The following is a 20020-nucleotide window of genomic DNA, read 5'->3' on the forward strand; positions in this document are numbered from 1 at the left end:
CTGGCTTCAGACTGGATTTGGCAGCCCATCCTCTACCATAAACCATATCACAGAAACACCCAACAGGTGCCCAGAACAGAGATCGGTAGGACCAGCAACTCATGTATGAAACCACAGAATTATTACTGGAATTAATATATTAGTCACCAGCAATTTGTTTATTGTGTCTTTTATGAGAAAACGGAAGTCTGTTTGGATATTATAACTCAGGGAAAGGAAGACATTTGCAGTGGAAATGATTTTCAGTGGATGACAAGGATTATGGGAAATGTGAATAAACCAGATTCTTCCTCCTGAAGTCTTCCATTGGTATACTCACTACTAACCCTGTACAAAAGGAAGTAAAGCAGAGCATATCCACATCAGTGCCTTGCAATGATGTTCCCCCTCAGTGTGCTGTGGGAGAGCACGTTAGAAGGTACCAGAGTTTTTATGTGACTGCATTGCTGTGAGATTGAATAGCAGCTTCAGTTTCCATTAGGTTTTAGAAGTATTTCATTCTTTCAGATGTTAAACTAATTTTTGTATTGTGCACACTAGGAGGAAAAAAAAGATAAAAAAATATACCCATTCTGAACAACCAGTGTTCTCCTGGTATTGTGACAGGACACAGAACAGACAGTCTGTGGACATGGTGCCGGGAAACTTGTAGCTCGTCAGCAGGAGAATAGACGGAACCCGGAAGAGAGGGCTCTTGCTGGGTTTTGTAGTTGAAGCTTTAATGTTTTTTTAACTTTGATTTGCTTTTTATCATTCACCGAAAACGAAGGGTGGCAAGTGAGGATCTCTATTAAAATAACGACACAGAGTTGCTTGCGATCTCTGGCCTTCATTGGGGTTTTGGTTATTAGAACAATGAAATAACAGTCACAGAAATGGCTTTTCTTCCTGTTTTGTTCTCTTCTCCCAGTTGGGTTTCTGATCCTTTTTTCTTAAGATGGTGGGATCCCAGAGTCCGGGACTGAAAGGCACTGTGGGGATTGTGCCAAGTGCCCAGAATAGGCCAGTCATCCCAGCTGCCTTTTTAGGTCCAAGGTGTCTGACATAGCGGTCTTCAGGTTTCCTTCCTGGTGGACTCTCTAAAGCTCTGCCGTCCAATATCAGCTACAAGCTCCATGTGGCTGCAAAGCCCCGAAATGTGACTTGTCCTAGTTGAGATGCTGCAAATGTAAAATACAGATTTTTAAAACTTAATTTGAAAAAATGATGTAGAATATCTCATTAGTAATTCTTTGCATTGCTCATGTTGAAATACTGGTTTTGATGTATTGAGTTAGATAAACTAATTTTTAAAATGTACCCTAAAAAAATTTGAATTTACACTATGACCTAAGACAAAGTATTCTCATTATATATATATATATATATATATACACATGCATGTGTATATATATATATATATATATATCAAGTTGTTATGTTGTATAGCTTAAGTTGTTATACATCAATTATATCAATAAAGGGGAGAGACAAAATATTCATTGAATTATTACTTTTAATAGTAAAAGACTAGTGCTGAAACAGATAAAAATAGACCATCAAAATTAATTTCACCTGCTTTATTACTTTTTAATGTTTAATTACATATTTGGCTCACAATGTTTCTATTGAATAGTGCTGCTCTAAAAGAGCTTTCAGAAATCATGTCTTTTCTCAATTTTGAGTAGGCATTTAATATTTTTTATCATAAATTTGAATGAATTTTTTGTTAACAGGCAAAGAAAGTGTTAAACATGATATGGGATGGAATAAGATGGTGACTGACTATAATTAGAATAAATATTATATATAATTTGATGAAATCTTAAATAATAAAGTCTATGTTTATTAAAGTACAACAGTTCCAATATGAATCATGTAAGTTTTTATCCTTAGGTTTTTGTCTAGATTATTTTTAAAAATCTGGTAGCCTCGTAGAACATTCCAGCTGTATTTTAAAGGGATCAGCACCATTAACCTTTATTGCTCTGGCTTTTCTGAATTCAGAGCATCTTAATGCAGGCCAAGGTACTCTATTTCTACTGCCAAGCTTCTCCTTTAATGGAAATATGTGTAAAGGGGGGGGGGGTCAAAACCTACAGTTTACTGTGCTTTAATATATCAATAAAGTAGGCTTCTCCAAAACCAGTATTTTGATTGATCTCTTCAGTGGTCGTAAGATGGCATAGCAGATGGAAAAGGAGGTTGGCTGTGTTGAGCGCAGGCTCTCTGTTGGGAAATGAATGGAGTAGGGAGTGAAACATGTCTTGAGCATGTGTCCCGTACCTGTGTAGATGCTCCTAGGAAAGCCTTCCTGGACCCTCTGGGTCCAGGGGTTCACCAGTTTGAAGACCTCTGATTTAAGATGAAAGGAGACAGAGAAGGCAATGGCACCCCACTGCAGTACTCTTGCCTGGAAAATCCCATGGACAGAGGAGCCTGGTGGGCTGCAGTCCATGGGGTCGCCAAGAGTTGGACTCGACTGAGAGACTTCCCTTTCACTTTTCACTTTCATGCACTGGAGAAGGAAATGGCAACCCACTCCAGTGTTCCTGCCTGGAGAATCCAAGGGGCAGGGAGCCTGGTGGGCTGCTGTCTATGGGGTCGCACAGAGTCGGACACGACTGAAGTGACTTAGCAGCAGCAGCAGTGGTAGGAGAAAGGCATTTTACCCTCCCCATTAAGCCACTCCAGAAGGTCTGTGATGATTTACGAGGAAACAGTACAATCCAGGTGTTTCTTGTCACCTGAGGATGTGAACTCCAAGGGGTCAGTGCAGCTGTGTGGAGATGGCTCGGCTCTTTGAGGGTGGTCCACACACCCCTCAGTGGTGAAGTTATCTCTTAAAAAGTCGAAGGATGAGATGACCACCTAAACTCAGGCCCCATCATCTAAAAGGGCAGTGGGTGCAGCACAGTTGGGAGGGTAACTTTCTCTAGGTTCTTTCAGCCTTTTGGGAAGAGCTGCTGGTCCAGAGCTTAGAGTGAACTAATGACATATGACAGCTCTTACTTGTTGACCAGACGTTCAGATATTAACTGCAATACTGTCTATAGACAGTTGACATTTTTCAATGGCCCTTCAGAGATCTAGGAGGGATAACAAGAAATTAGGACCCTGACTGTGCCCTCCAGGAGTTGATAGTTCAGTTACTGGTTGGAGAGACACCTCTTTTCCTTTCAAGAAGCAATGAAGAGTGCATCCAGGAAGAAAATATAACCCTTGCCATGTAGTCCTCCTTTTAAAAAAACCTGCATAAAATGTATGCATATAACATTTACCACTGTAACCATTTTTAAATGTAAAATTCAGTGACGCCAAGTGCATTCCTGGTGTTGTACAACCATTACCACCGTCTAGTTCCAGCTTCTTCATCATCCTAAACAGAAACTCTGTACCCACTAAGCAGTAACTCCCCATCCCCGGCCTCTGGCCCTAGCCCCAGCCCCTGGAAACCTCTATTCTACCCTCTGTCAGAACTGGCCTATTCTAGATACTTCATATGAAATAGAATCATACATTATCTTGCCTTTGTCTGGCTTATTTTACTTAGCATAATGTTTTCAAAATTCATTCATTGTTGCATGTATCAGAACGTCATTCCTTTTTATGGCTAAATAATACTCCATTGCATGCATAACCACACTGTTTATCTGTTGCTGGACACTTGAGTTTCTACTTTTTGGCTCTCGTAATTAATGCTGCTGTTAATGTTGATGTACAGGTATCTGTTTGAGTTCTTGTTTTTAATTCTTTGGAATATATACCTAGGAGTGGAATTACTAGGTCGTAGGATCATTCAATATGTAACTTTTTAAGGAACTTCCAGACTGTTTTTCACTGTCGTTATTTTACATTTTCACCAGCAAAGTATCAGGGTTCCGGTTTTTCAACATCCTCGCCAGCATTTGGAGTTTATTGTTTTTGTTTTTGTTTATGTTTTAAGTAATAATAGTATTGCTAATAGGTATGAAGTAGTATCTATGATTTTGGTTTGCATTTTGTTAGTAATGATATTAGTAATTTTTCATGTGCCATTTGTATAACTTCTCTGGAGAAATATCTATTTTAAATGGAATTGTTTCCCTTTTTGCTGTTTTAAGAGCTATTTGTTTTCTGTATTTTAATTCTTCATTTACTATATGATTTGCAAAAATTTTCTCCTGTCCTGTGGGTTGTCTTTTCACTTTTTTGATAGTGTCCTTTGGTACACAACAGTTTTAAATTTTGAAGAAGTCCAGTTTATTTTTTGTTCTTCTTGCCTACACTTTTGGTGTTATGCTTAAGAGGACATTGTGAAATCCAAGGTTATGAAGATTTCCTCCTGTGTTTTGTAGTCTTAACTCTTAAATTTGAGTCTTTGATAAATTTTGAGTTAGTTGTATGTGGTGTGAGGTAAGGGTCAAATGCATTCTTTTCCTATCAATACTTAGTTTTCACCCACATCATTTGTTGAAAAAAACTGTCTTTTCCCATTGAATAGTCTTGGCACCCTGTCAAAAGATTTATAAGTTTATTTCTGGATTCTTTATTCTGTTGGATCACATTTGAACCTTATGCCGGTACCACACTGCTTTGATTGCTGTAGCTTTTTAGTAAGTTTTGAAATAGGACAGTGTAAGTCCTCCAGTTTTGTTCTTCCTTAAAAGTAACTACTTGAGATCTCTTGAAATTCCATATAAATTTGCCAGATGTTCCTGTGCTTCCCTGGTGGCTCAGATGGTAAAGAATCTGCCTGCAATACAGGAGACCTGGGGTTCAGAAGATCCCCTGGAGAAGGGAATGGCTACCCACTCCAGTATTCCTGCCTGGAGAATTCCATGGACAGAGGAGCCTGGCAGGCTACAGTCAGTGGGGTCGCAAAGAGTCAGATACAACTGAGTGGCTAACACACTTTGCCAGGTGTCCACATCTTAAAAAAAAAAAAAAAGTTGCACATTAAAATGCAGACAAACAAAGAAAATAAGAATCCCAGATAATGTCACAATCTAGGTGTACCCACTGTTAATGATTTTTAGGCATTAGACAAGACAACATGGGATATCTCTTCACAGCGTACAGGATGGCTGTCAAAAAGACAAATAATGACAAATAATAGCAAGTGCTAGAAAAGATGTGGACATATCAGAAACCTCATACACTGTTGAAGAGAATGTGAAATGGTGTAGCCACACTGGAAAACAGTTACAGTCTGGTAGTTCTTTAAAAGGGCAAACGTAGAATTACCATATGACCTGTCAGTTTTATTCCTAGGTATACATACACAAGAAAAATGAAAACATATACCCACACAAAAACTTTACACAGATGTTGATAGCAGCATTATCCTTAATAGCCAAAGAGTGGAAATAATCCAAATGTCTCATCACTTGATGGAATGGATAGATAAAATGTGATATATCCATACAATGGAATATTATTAAGAATAAAAAGAAATGAAATGCTGATTGTTGTTTAGTTGCTCAGTTGTGTCCCACTCTTTTGCAACCCAAGGACTGTAGCCCACCAGATTCCTCTGTCCATGGGACTTCCCAGGCAAAAATATTGGAGTAGGTTGCCATTTCCTTCTCCAGGGGATCTTCCCAACCCAGGAACTGAACTCACATCTCCTGTACTGCAGGCAGATTCTTTACCTGGGAAGCCTTGAAATAGTGATATACTCTACAATATGTATGAACCTTGAAAACATTATGCTAAGTGATAGAAGCTGTTATAAAGGACTACATATTGTGTGAATCCATTTATATTAAATGTCCAGAATAGGCAAATTTATAGAGGTAGAAAGTAGGTTAGTAGTTGCCTAGAATTGATGAGGGGCAATGAGATGTGGAATGAGGGGATACAGGGGTTCTTTTGGGAAAATGAAAATGTTATAAATTTAATTATAGTGATAGATGCAAAATTAAATATACTGAGAGCTTGTACATTTTAAATGAATGAATTATGTGTTATGTGACTTCTATCTCAATAATGCTATTAAACAAAAGGCAAGAGGTTGAACATATTATTTCATACCTTTCTTATTTTCACTGACTCTAACAGAAGCATCTTTGCAAGATCTTAAATGTTATTTGATTTTATTATGTTTAATGACCACAGAGTTTTAATGAAAGTAGCCATACTGTGATGTTATTTTTTCCAGATATATGTTCTATTATAAAGTATATATAAACACACACATACACATGTGTATGTATGTATATATGTATAGAATGGGGCTTCAAAATGGTAGGTATTAGGTAATCAACATGAATCAATTTACAGTTTTTGGTGTTTAGTGCTTCATGAGTTCATTTCGGTTCAGTTGCTCAGTCATGTCTGACTCTTTGCAGCCGAATGGACTGCAGCACGCCAGGCTTCGTTGTCCATCACCAGCTTCCAGAGCTTATTCAAACTCATATTCATCGAGTCAGTGTCGCCATTCAGCCATCTCATCCTCTGTTGTCCCCTTCTCCTCCTGCCTTCTATCTTTCCCAGCATCAGGGTCTTTTCCAATGCGTCAGTTCTTCACATCAGGTGGCCAAAGTATTGGAGTTTCAGCTTCAGCATCAGTCCTTCCAATGAATATTCAGGACTGATTTCCTTTAGGATTAGTACTCCATACACAGACTTTTCCCCCCAGATATAAACCATGTGGGAAATGATGAGATTTAGCCTGATCAGTGTTGACTGCTTATGAAATAATCACATCCATGAAAGTCAGGACAAATAGTGATTAGTCATTTTGTTAAGGCACAAATTCACATCTTACATGCTAAGAGCCTAATGTGTGGAAGTTAAATCATTTAGCTATTGATCTGTCCAGCATCTCACTTTAGTTAGGTTTATTCATAAGTTTGGGGGTTCAGGAGGGTCTCTCAAATGTCAAAGGCCTACAAGGCAGCTGCAGTAATGGTATTATGGTTCTTGGAATGACAGCAGACATAAACTAAAAACTGAAAAATAAAAAGTTGTGTAGCTATTTTTTTAAGATCAATTGTGCTAATGATGGTCTGGTTTCCCTCTCTTATAACAGCTTTGTCATGGTAACCAGAGGAGCTAACTGAATCTTAAAAGTAGCTTCCTGTAAACCAAGAGAGGGTTGACTTAAACTAAGTTCCAATCCAATATAATAGCCTTGCTTGAGTCACTAGTAAATAAATAAATGCATAAATTAATCTCTGAGAAAACTTTTGGCACAATTTTAGAGTAGGAGAAATTTTGTCCAAGCTCTGGGTCCTATGTGGTCTCCTGGGCTCTTTATATTCTCTTCTTCAGACACTGACAGTCACTAAGAATAAATAGCTGACTTGCAGCTAAACAGTTAACCCTGTGAACAGGAGGCAGGTCAAGGCAGGTCAGTTCCCTTAGAATTACACCCCAGATGTGGTCACCACTTTTACCTACAGGTCTGTCTAGGCATGTGATCTCACCAGTAGATACACCTGCTGCATAATCCCTGTCTTGTGTGACCTTTAAATGTCTGAGATGAACCATGTGGGTATCACACGCATAATTCTCAAGAAGAAATCTAATGAGGCTTTTAAATGTGGCTTAGAATTCAGTGACTGCTTGGTGGATGCTTGGTGGTGGAGGCTGGCTTTGCATCCCCGTGGGTTCATTTGTTCCTCGAAATGATGGCATGCTTGGTTTTAGTTTAGCTTTCTGTTGTTTTCTTTTTTGGGTGATGAAGTAATAGTAGGGCAAAAGCTGATATTAACATATTAACACATATTTTTATATTTGTGTGGCCATCCATTTGAAGTGGTTTGCTTTTAGAAACAGCTGGTTAAAATCCTGGGTTTTTGTGTTTGAAATATTCTTTGTTCTGTTTGCAACCCTGAACTGGCATATTTTCCCACATTTTTTAAGTTCTAAAGTGATGTTTTTGTTGCCTATCCTGGGAAGATCTGTCTTTCCATTTATCAAAACAAATGGCAAGCTGGGGACCATTTAAAATAGTTTTTTTTTTTTAGTTAATAAAGCCAATCTTCTTGTTCTGTTATGTTAAAAGGACATTATCTTTTTATTGTCAGTTCTGTTTGGCTAGGTCTGTTTTCTGTCTTAGCGATCTGAGGGCTGCCCCACTTGCTTACTGTGTAGAGAATTACAAAACCATTAAGGGTGGGGCAGCACCAGCTGACTTACAGTACAAACCATTTCTCAAAATAACCACAACAGTGCAATACTGATGTGCAATTTACGTCACAGTCTGTTTTTATGAAATAGTTTGTGGCATTTTCATTTCTATTCCGGATGGAATCTTGTTCTCTCTCCCTTTTAATCAGGCATTTAATTTATTTTTATCATTAATATTTTCCACTCCTTGTCTTGGCATGCCTCCAATTTAACAGCTTTGATGAGGGAAAAGAAAAAAAAAAACAACTGATCTTTCCGCACCCTAACTCTTCAACATCAGTTTAACTGTAACTGTATTTTCCCCTTTGATGTGCAGTAAGTTTGGGTCCTAAATTGACTGCCTTATGAGAGATGTAGGGACACACATTACACATTTATACAGGTTGTAATCAGAAATTGATAAAGTTGACGTACAGCTTTGAATTTTAAACACTTTCAACCAGTCAGGCTATGTAGTCATAGGCACTGCTGCATTTTCCTTTTACAAATGTCTTTCTGTATAATGTCCTGTAATTAGAACAGGAAATCATTGAGTAACTGTAAGATGAATAAGAGCACTTAGACTGAAAGGAAAATTACCTTCCGAGAAATTATATGCCTTTTTTTTTTTTTTTTTTTTTTTTTTGCTGCATGTTACAATGTTGGTAATGATAGTAACAGCTGTAGCTACTCTTATCTGTAGAATTTTCATGCTTAGGTTTTCTGGAATAAAAAAAAATTCATTTTCAGTAATAATCAAAAATGAATGGATGGAAAATAGGAAATGCCTAATTATGACAAATATTCAGTGTCACAACAGAGCAGCAATTAAGTGGAAACTTCAATATAATTGTCAATAGCAGTAAGAATTGGAACAGTGCCAGGTATATAAAGTTGATGCTTTGCCGTTGGTTGTTGCTAGGAGCACAGTGAAAAGTATAAAGCTTTGAGAAAGGAATGCCTAATGTAATAAAGTAACAGAAAGAAACATAAATCTTTGTAAGAGCCTCTCATATTGACATTTATTTTACTTAAATTGTCTGAAAACTAGACATCAAGTTTTATAACATGAGCAAATTCATATTTGCTTGGGGAACAAAAAAAAGAACACCGTATATTATCCTTGAAGGACTAGGGACATTGTGTCTCAAACATAACCTTCATACATATTTGGAATCTTTTAAGTGAAAATCTTTAAATGTTTGTTTCTATTGGCATCCAAATGCATTTGCCCTAATACGATTAAGAGAACTAAAGGGCAAAATACTTGGCAGATTTTTCACTTGAGGTAATTAGGTGCAGGAAAGAACATGCATACTTTTTCCACCAGGCTCTATAAAATCCTGGTGCGAGGGTTTTTTAAGCTTTTTTTTTTTTTTTTTTTAAGCTTACTGTGATGTTAGAAGTAGATTATAGTGGTTTTCAGTAAGCATACTAGTGTGATGTTTCCGAAACAAGCCTTCTCTCCTCCCCCTAAAATGAAAAAGAAAGTTACATTTCTAAATTGTTGTGTAAGAGATAAAAGCAAATTTCTCCTCCGGAATTTATGTTTTCAGCCTTCTGTGCATTTGGCCACCATTATCTGTTTTAAAAAATAGCATTATGGATATTTGAAAGTCAATGCTCCATTAATTCATTGTGTTTGCTATTTCATGCATCTCTCTTTTTACAAAGACGACTTGAGCAACATGCTATTCAGAATGAATGCGGGCTCTTACCCTCTCCCCCCACCTTCTTCCCACCCCCAGCCCAATGCTGAGGATTAAAGCAATGGTATACAGTTACTGTTTGAAAAGCTTGGGTGGAGTCTCACGTTATAATTATAGTTTCTCAGTGGAATTCTGTTTTGGACTTTGAAAATATATAAATAAGTGAAAAATTGACATTGAGAGAGGTTAACAAAACGTGTAATTATGATATAAGCGCAGGATTAGAGTAATTTTGGTTGAGCATTACAAGCAGTGTACTTTTAGGTATTAACTTTTAAAAGGCGAAGTTCTTTTCATTGAAGTTGAAATGAGGTTGAGTAATTTAGGGACTCATTCCCTTTGAATATTTCATTTTAAAATAGGCATACTCATAAGCATACTCTTTTTTTTTTTTTTGGTGGAGGGGTACTTGAGGAATGGGATGGCATTTTAATAGAACATCATAATTATGGTCTGAAATTTCAGTCTTTGGTACCATTAATTTATTGCTGGTCATTTTCTGTTGACAGAAATCAAATAATGTATATATAACCCAACCAACTGCAGCCAACTAGTGTGTGTTAGAGAAAGATTCCTTAGGGTAATACTTTGATTTCTTTCCCTATGTGGGTGTGGCTGAAAGATAATCTTTGTTCCAGGAACACTTTGTTTGTCTTTTGTTAAACAAATGTGCAATTTATCCACTCTTTATTCATTCTTAAATTTATCTGCTAAACCTATTATGAATTGGAAAGGGGGAAATGTCCTACACAGCCTTATTGTCAGCTCTTATTGTCAGTATCATGCGTAACTTTGTATAGGAGTGTTTGTTTATGTGTATATGAAATGCATAGGAGGTAGGAAGTAACTGAGGAATTTAAAGAATTCTTAAAAGGATTGTTTGGCTTTATCTGTTTCTTAGCGTACTAGGGCAAAATAAAATATGACAGCTGTTGAACAATTTACTTTTTTGTAGCTGTGTCAGGAAGAACTTAATTTAATGCAAAGGCTTAGGAGGGAGTTACAGGATCATAGAATTTTGGACTTGGAAAGCACTTCCAAACCCATAGTTTTATATTCACCTTTCATAGTAAAGTGACCACACTTAGCCTTGAAAAAAAAAAGTTTCTCCAGTTCATGAAACCTTTGCCTAAACCACAAAGAAGAGACTCATGGTATCTTCACGCAATGAAACTTTGACCTAGATGAATCGTTGGTTCTTCCAGATCTCACCTTTGCCCTGGATCTTATCTTGACTCTCACCTAGAATGCTTGTTCACCTCTGCACAGGAGTCCTCAGGGTCTCATGGGCTGCTTCTGCTTTTTGTAAACATTAAAGCCAGCTCCTCTGGGAACATCGCATTGTAAGGTTGGAAATTTGCCCCTGTCCAAACAGTTTTGAAATTCTGCTCCAAATAGATGGTTCTGTTCATATACAACAAAATTATAATGATTTTTTTTTTTAAATCAGTAAGCACTGCCACATTAGACCGGGTCCCAGCTGTGCTAACCTCTCAGCCAGGGGTAGGGATTCTAGGCTTGCACAACCTAAGAGTTGGCTTGACTTCCTATCACGTAGATAGAAAGTGAAAAGTTGATAAACATGAAGGTGTGTCAACATTGTTAAATTGTTACAATGGGACTTGAGGTATTGGAAAATAACACTAACTTAACCAGAGTAGAAGAATTCTAACTTAGAACAGGCTGAATTCCACAGTTGTGGATAAAACAGAGGTCTCCTATTTCATTTGATCAAAGACCACCATCCTCACTCCTAATGTTGTAAATTAGTTAAATCCCTTCAACAACAACAACATGTCAAAGGAAAGATAATTTACTTCAGTCACACCCATATAGGAAAAGAAATCAAGATGTTACCCTAAGGATAATGTTATTATTGACATTTTGTCATAATGAAAAGCTCATCAAACTTGAAGTTTAAAAGCTGAGTTATAGTCGCACCTCTATAGAGTCTGAATCTGGACTTTCCCATCTCTAAGGGAATATTAACAAGGTGTCATGGCACTAATAGCATTGTTGTGAGAAACAGCAAAAAAAGATATGTTGTGTGAAAGGCCTTTGTAAATTTTAATGTTTTATTAGCACCAGCCATCGCAGTAATATTTTTGCTCTGCTTTCTAAGCAGAAAAGCAGTTCCTCATATTTTTGTTTAAGAGTGCTTTTTTACATTCACTGTCTTCTGTGATATGTGTAACAATGTTAGTAAAGTGGCAAGGAGAAGGGAATTTGGTCCCATATTGTTTCAGGTACAGTGGGGTTTTGGACAGAAACATAACCTGAAAATAGAAAAGAGTGTGTGTGTGTGTGTGTGTGTGTGTGTGTGTGTGTGTGTGTGTGTGTGTGTGTGTGTGTGTATGGAGAGAAAGATCAAAACCCAACCGAGTAAATCATTGTAAGTCTATGCAAAAAAGCTAAACTCAGGTGGTGTTTTCATATTTTAATGTACATGAACTATCTGGGAACTTGTCAGAGATATAATAAATTTCTGGGCCACTGCCTTAGACATTCTGAATCAGAGGTTCTTAAGGTTCTCTGGCTTCCTGCATTTTCCTGTATGATTCTGATATGGGCAGTCCCAGAACATTCTTAGAGACGCTATCTCCAGAATGAATGGACATCGTTCATAGCATGTGTTTCCATGACTTGGGATCAGAGGAAATTTGCTTTTTTTCCTTCCAATAGAAAGAAAAGAACTCAAGGTTTGGTTAGTGTTTTATAGACTGTGTGAAGAAATAGAGACACATGTTTCAAGGATGAGGGAGTTAAAAAAATAAGTCATTTCTAAGCACAGAACATAGCCAGGAACTGATTTCATCCAGAAGAGATAATTAAGAAGAACCCAGAGATGGCATCCTCATGGAGAATGAAGGAATAGGAAGGAGCTGAAGTGGTCCCAAGAGTCCAGGTGACATCTTCTGCTATAAAACCGACTCTGAAACATCCACTTTTTCCCGCATCATTCAACCTTAGAAGTATGACTGTCTCCATTTCAAGAATGTGTAAAGACACTAGTACAGCCCCCATCCCCCCCACACATACACCACCACTCCCATCACAGTAGTGAAATCATCAGGCATCTTTATGGTTTTACTATGTACCAGAGATGGTGTTAGGGGCTGAGCATGCTGAAATAAATCCTGGGGGTTCATGGTTATACTCCCTGACTGTCATCTTAGATGATCTTGGACAAATCTTGGTCATCTTGGACAAATAGAGTGCAATAATGCAGTTGACACATTAGAGGCTGGTTCTTCAAAGAGTACTCACACACTCTGGAATTCTGAAGATGTTTTCATAAATATTTTCACTAACACTTTTTTTCACGTTATAGAAAGCACAAATTTGAGCTAGTGTCTTGGTCCACTGTAGAAATCTCAAGTGGGCATGCCTTGGGACATGTATCAGCATCTTCAAACTATTTTTCATTGGGGACTTGCCTTCAGTGTAAACATATTTCCATTTAATTAAGTGTGCCAGCTGATGAAGTGGCTACCCACAAACCAGGCAGGAGTCTAAGCAACATAAACTGTTAAAAGATGTCATCTTGAAAGCAGCTAAACATCTCCATTCTGGAAGAAGCCTCCAGCCTGAGGAACTAAGTGAACATAATTAGAAATACATCTGGGTATTGGCCTCCTATCTGAAAAGGTCACATGCGCACCTTCCATTGGTACTGGTTATGTTCCATCATTATGTTCTGTCCTTCCTCATTCGTCTCCCACTGGTTGCCAGATGGCCATGATAATGTTGGTATCCTTAACAACTGTTTTGTGCAATTCCCTGCAGCATGGTAAAGGCTCGAAATATTGAGTGTTTTCCCTTTGGATAAGCAAGTGACATATCTGGGAATTGCTTGCGAACGCCCTGATGGTGTGGTTATAGAGAGTGATGGCAAACCGGGTCATGGAGCCCAAATTCAGCTTGACATTGTGCAGATGGCAGGATACCAAAGGGGAGGGGGAGGTTGCCATTTCTCAAGCTTAAGATGAAAGAAAAATTAATCCATGCAGAATCTGGTTTTTGTAAATATGGTGACATGTAAATAAGCATTAAGATCGTTATAAGAGAGAGCTTCATTAAAGTTGCTGAAATGTTCTCCTGAGTTAAGTTGGTTCTGATGGAGCTCTCACAAGGATGCTTGGGGAGTCCTCTCGGTGTGGGTCTCTGAATTGTGCCAAGTTACCAGATGGATTTGAGGAACATTAGAAGATGGGGGGTATGGGTCGGGGGAGGGTGGAGAAGGTGGATGTATCAATCACACTGAGATAGATCACACTACAAAAAACAACCTCCAAATCAGACTCCACTTGAAACAACAAGTGTTTATGTTGTGCATCCATTTAGGACCAACCAGGTGCTTTATTCCATGTTATCCTCACTCAAGACCAAAACTGGCTGAGTAGCCACTACCTGAACCATTACAGATGTCCGGAACGAAGGGAGGGAGACAGTGTGGTTAGCTGCACTCTGGCTCTTAAAGGTCCCACCCACTTCTGCCATATTTCACTGGCCATAACCAGTCACATGGCCACTTGTCTTCAATGGGTGGTCTTTCCACAGGACCATAAGGGGAGCAAGATATATTCACTGAACAGCACTAACAACCAGCAGAGCAGGTGATGATGTTCTGGAGACCCATGGATATCTCTCTTGGGCCAGATGGCCTTTAGAAGGCTTCAAGCACTAAAGGATTATATAATCCAAAATAAAAGCAACACAAAACTGTAGAAAGAAATACAAAGAAGCTCAACAAAATTCTGAATTTTCCTATTGATAAAATAATGATATTAATTATAAATAAAATATTTTTATGCACATCAGATTCTTTCAAAACAGTTTTCTGGTTCTGCTGCTTGCCAGGGACCTAAACCTTCTTCAGTCTGTCTATGGGGTTATGGGTCCAACTCGTTCTTTCTTTATCGGTTCCTGAGGCTTTTTCATGGAGCTGGATGAGTAATGGGACTGAGAGGATGCTGGCATCAGCCAGACTGTGCTAAAGATGAACCAATATAAGAATCTTGCTGAAGACTATATTTTTAATACAAAACCAGAGGTGAGCCTTGAAATGATGCCATGGGTGCCACAGTTCTTTGTTGGAGGGAAGAAAGTGACGGAAGTGTTTTCTCGATTGTCTAGGGGAGGACGAGGAAGAAACGAATGTGATCGTTCTCAGCTACCCTCAGTACTGCCGCTACCGCTCCATGCTGAAACGCATCCAGGATAAGCCATCTTCCATTCTCACAGACCAGTTTGCATTAGCCCTGGGGGGCATCGCAGTGGTCAGCAAGAACCCTCAGATCCTGTACTGTCGGGACACCTTCGACCACCCGACTCTCATAGAAAATGAGAGCATATGTGATGAATTTGGTGAGTCTTTAAATGATATATTTTTTTTATCCTACATGAAACTTGTGCATGTGTGGCTGGTTGTTTTCAGTTCTTGTTAGGAGCAGTGGTGGGGAACGGGGCTGACTTTCACAAGCCTGGTGTGCCGCCCCCACCCCCGTCTTCCCCCAGTGATTGCCGCAATAAGACGTCACCGCCTCCTTGGCAGCCTCTGTTTCCCAGGGCACAGGATTATTATTTAGAATTTGTTGTTCAAGACAGAGTCTGAAATTGCTTGGTCGACCTTGAAATTGGACTTTATAGGACAGGAAGCTTTTATGCTAGTCGTTTCTTAAAAGGCTTTGGCTCTTCAGATATTGATTGTTTTAAATTTGACTGATCACTCCCTTTTCCATGGTATGCACGCACGCTAAGTCCTTTCAGTTGTGTCCAACTGTTTGTGACCCTATGGACCATAGTCCTCCAGGTTCCTCTGTCCATGGGATTCTCCAGGCAAGAATACGGGAGTGGGTTGCATGCCCTCCTCCAGGAGATCTTTGTGACCCAGGGATCAAACCTGCATCTCTTATGTCTCCTGCATTGGCAGATGAGTTCTTTACTACTAGTGCCACCATAAAGAACTATAAAAATCACTAGTTTAAAAAGAATGCACCATTTTAACCATTTCATTACTGTAAGGTAGATAGATAGATATGTAATAGATCCCTATGCCCCTGAATTTTGAATTGCTATGAGCTGTATATGTAAAAATCACATCCGTTTCAAAGACTTGGCATGAATAAAAGATTGTAAACTAAATTTTAAAAATAAAAAGTTAACGGGTTAAATTTAGCTGCTTGCTGCTAAGTTGCTTCAGTTGTGTCTGACTCTGTGCGACCCCATAGACAGCAGCCCACCACGCTCCCCATCCCTAGGATTCTCCAGGCAAGAACACTGGAGTGGGTTGCCATTTCCTTCTTCAATGCATGAAGGTGAAAAAAGAAAGTGAAGCAGCTCAGTCGTGTCCGACTCTTAGCGACCCCACGGACTGTAGCCTACCAGGCTCCTCCACCCATGGGATTTTCCAGGCAAGAGTACTAGAGTGGGGTGCTCTTGCCTTCTCCAATTTAGCTGATAGAATTAAGCTGTTTAGGTCTTAGTTGCTGCTGCTGCTGCTGTTGCTAAGTCGCTTCAGCCATGTCCGACTCTGTGCGACCCCATAGATGGCAGCCCACCAGGCTTACCCGTATCTGAGATTCTCCAGGCAAGAGTACTAGAGTGGGTTGCCATTTCCTTCTCCAATTTAGCTGATAGAATTAAACTATTTAGGTCTTAGTTAAGAGTCTGAAAACATCAAGAAAACAATTGCCTTGGTTTTCACTATTCCATAATACTGTATTTAGTTCCCTTCTTTAAGATCATATGCTGTCATATCTGTTTAAATTTCTTGGATGTGTTCAGAATATCTAGAGAGTAAGAAGTTACCAAATTTGTAGGTTTTGCTTGACTCTTCATCTATTTTCTTACATGTATAAGTAGTATTTGAAAAGGAAATGGCAACCCACTCTAGTATTCTTACCTGGAGAATCCCATGGACAGAGGAGCCTAGTGGGCTACAGTCCATGGGGTCGCAAAGAGTTGGACATGACAAAGAGTGACTAAACAATAACGATAATATCTTTCTACACTATACCCATTAAACATGGATGTGTGGCCATGTATCTGTATCTGCATCTCTGTTTAGCTGACTGCTCATGAGTTCTCTGGAGACAGAAGGAAAGGAGGAGAAGATAGCACATCCTCGGTTGAGGAGACCTTGCATGATGCTGTGAAAGATTTGAGACAAGATAAAATCACATCTGTTAAATCTTCACTTTCTCAAATCTTCCTTGAAGATATTGGATCATATCAGAGGTTCTCGATAGGCTGGGCAGGGATATCAGAATATTCTGGGGGTGCATCATCATAGTACACATGTCACCTGGAAGTTCCTATACTTACCGAGGCAAGAACACCCCCCACATCCCCCGTCCCTTCCCTGGGAATCACCACCATAGAGCAGGCAGGGTGATAACTGAGCCACGCTGACTCCTTCATTGGCACCTGGGTGCAGAAGGGGTGGAGACCTGTGGCCTAGAGAGCATGAGGGCCCTTTGAGCAGGAGCATTGCTTGATTCTGTTGGGTAATGTTTTTCCAAGGATGCCTCATTTTGCAAATTATGCAGATTCAGATTATTCTTCTCAGTCGTCACAGGCCTTGCCGTGGCTTGGGGAGTCCACCGTGACCTCTCTAGGCTGGTTATTCATGACACCAGCAGCCCTGGAGCAGGGGCAAGTGGGATGTTGTAAGTAGCTGTGGTGGACAGAGGAGGGTGAGGGTGACCAGATGGCTTATTTGGATCCAAGAAGGAGAGGAAGAAAGAGCAGAAGTGGACCTAAGTTTATTAGACATGACTTTTTTGGGGTTACAGACTGTCTTTTTCAGATGTCTTCTACAACTCTGGCTTATCAGTCTGTAAGAGAGTAATAGTGTTTATGCAAGTTATTTTTTCCTTTTTTCAAGAAGATTTCCTTGTCATTCATAATATTGAAATAACCTCTTTTATTCAAGTAGTTGAATGTATCCAATACATTAAAAAAAAAATTCTTTCCAGATCAGCATTTATAAATCTTCCCTTTTCAATACTTTATTGAGTTTTTCCTTTTCTAGCCCCTACTCCCAAACCCTCCATCCTGCTTGCTACTCAAGAGGTCTCTAAATTCTTGACGCAAAATAGAACTGAAAAAATGCTTTCCCTAATTTAAGTGTATTCAGATTTAGAGTTTCACAATGTAATATAATGAAAAAATGTTTTAACCTTTTTGGCTAAATTAAGAGTTATTAGTCATTGAATTTCAAAGCTGTTGCATCTAGAATTGGTAATAGAAGTTCCAATTTAACAGTGATCACAATGGTTGTTAAGAGTTACTAAATTAGTTTTAAATGTTCTCACAAACACAAGCATCTGACTTTTAAATGTTTTCCTGAACTTTCTTCTGGTAATGCTGCTTTTTCTTCTCCAGTCTCTTAAAGTGGAAGCTTTCTTTTGGAATAAAGGTACCTTTGTTAAAGAGCTTCTAGATGACTAGTCTAAAAATTAGAATATTAGTATTTTGTAGTTAAGTTTGTACTTCAAATATTTGGTACTTCTTATAGGATTTCGTTTTAGTTTTAGTAAGAGAAAAACAACAACAACAACAAACCAAAAAACTTATTCTGACCTGATTCAAAAACCTTCACCAACATCCCTCCTTCACTTTCCACTTCTGGTCATACATCTTAATTTCCAGAGAAATTCCTTTTAAACCTCCAACCGGTGCTATTTGAAATCAGCATGGGTTAAAGGGTTTGTTAAAACGTGGGGTTGGGTTTCTCCAACCAACTAACAGTTGGTGGAAGAACATAAATTTAATTAGTGACTGGCATTAAACAAATGTTCCTAATATTAAACACTGCCAGATGACTGAAACACTTCTGTCAGATTACCGCGAGTGCCAGGGGGCCCACAGATGAATTTTCTACACAGTATATATTCTGTACCACACGTTTGGTGACTTCAGTAATTGGTCAAATGTAATTTAGGTAACAGTATGCCTAGGCTGTAAAAATCAAATTTTATTAGCCATATCACCAGGTGGATGAATGGTAGAGCTGATGGCAAAGAGTTTATAGTATTTAGCAGCTACACCTTTGACACATGAAATTCATAAATTGCCATAAAATACCTCCAAGGCCCTTCTCAAAAGGACAGTGTCTGCTTTCCTATGATTAAATAATGTTTATTTTATTAACTAATATATTTTTTGCTCTCTTCTATTAAATGGGGTTACAGAGTGGGGGTGAGAGAGGGGTTTCAAAAGATAAATAAAAGGCAGTCCTCAATCATTTTGAGGATTTAGAGCCTAATTGGGGAAGACAGCATTAGCACAACTGAAAGGTTCACTAATGTTACAGGAAAGTCAGGGACGAAGTATTGGATGAGTGTTGCAGAAAGCAAGTGCAGGAGGCATTTCGCAGTGAGCTGGGGCTGTGGAGGAGGTGGCCTGGCTGGAGAAGATAGTCATTGTGGTGAGGGGTCGGGAAAAACCTTGTGGAAAAGGCAGGGCTGGATCTGGTTTCTAAAAATAGAGGATAGTGGAGGAGGAATAACTTGGGAGATTGGGATGGGCGCATGCACTGATAACTAATAAGAACCTGCTGTGTAGCCCAGGAAACTCTTCCTCAATTCTCTGTAATGACTTATGTAGGAAAAGTCTTTTTAAAAAGAGTGGATATATGTATATGTATAACTGATTAACTGTGCTGTGCACCTGAAACTAACGTGACATTGTAAATCAACTATTCTCCAATGAAAACTTAAAAATACGAATAGGGAGAGAGAGTATTAGATAAGTTTTGGCAATGCCTAGATCATTTAAAATTCACATTCCGACACCATTAGGAATGACCGTCTTCACCCTAGGTCGGTTGTTGGTCTCTCTTAGATTTGTTTGCCCACAGTCATCACTCTCCTGAGTCTGTGCCCTCCAGGTGGTTTTAATAAGTGGCCCGGTGCCCTCTCTGCCAGTAGGACATGAATGTGAGTCAGAGGACCTGGGCTGGGACAACCCAGTCCATGGCTTTGCAAGGGAACTGGGCTTGCTTTCTTGAGCAGAGTTGCCCCCACATTTCTTCTGTGAGCCTTCCAGCTTATTCACATTCCCCAGGTTCATCTCTGAAAATGGACTTTGCTCATGTGACAGCCTTGCCCAACTGGCTAGACACCTCTCCTCCCCTTCTACCGTCTCTATTGTTTTAATGTCATCCACTGAATAACAAATTTAATTGAACAATAAAAGTAAGGCTTTTAAATCTACAATGAGTCCCTGTA

General features: G+C 39.0%; 1 protein-coding gene across 2 annotated transcripts in view; it reads left to right on the forward strand.

Annotated features, from left to right (window-relative positions):
• The window catches only part of ARID5B (AT-rich interaction domain 5B), a 192357-nt gene that overhangs the window by 75751 nt on the left and 96586 nt on the right, over positions 1 to 20020 (forward strand). For both annotated transcript variants that reach the window (XM_069571754.1, XM_069571755.1), the window contains one exon: positions 14922 to 15152. In XM_069571754.1, the coding sequence (XP_069427855.1) occupies positions 14922 to 15152 (231 nt within the window). The remainder of the gene's footprint in view (positions 1 to 14921; positions 15153 to 20020) is intronic.

This window comes from Ovis canadensis, chromosome 25, assembly GCF_042477335.2.
Source record: "Ovis canadensis isolate MfBH-ARS-UI-01 breed Bighorn chromosome 25, ARS-UI_OviCan_v2, whole genome shotgun sequence".
NCBI classification, from domain to species: Eukaryota; Metazoa; Chordata; class Mammalia; order Artiodactyla; family Bovidae; genus Ovis; species Ovis canadensis.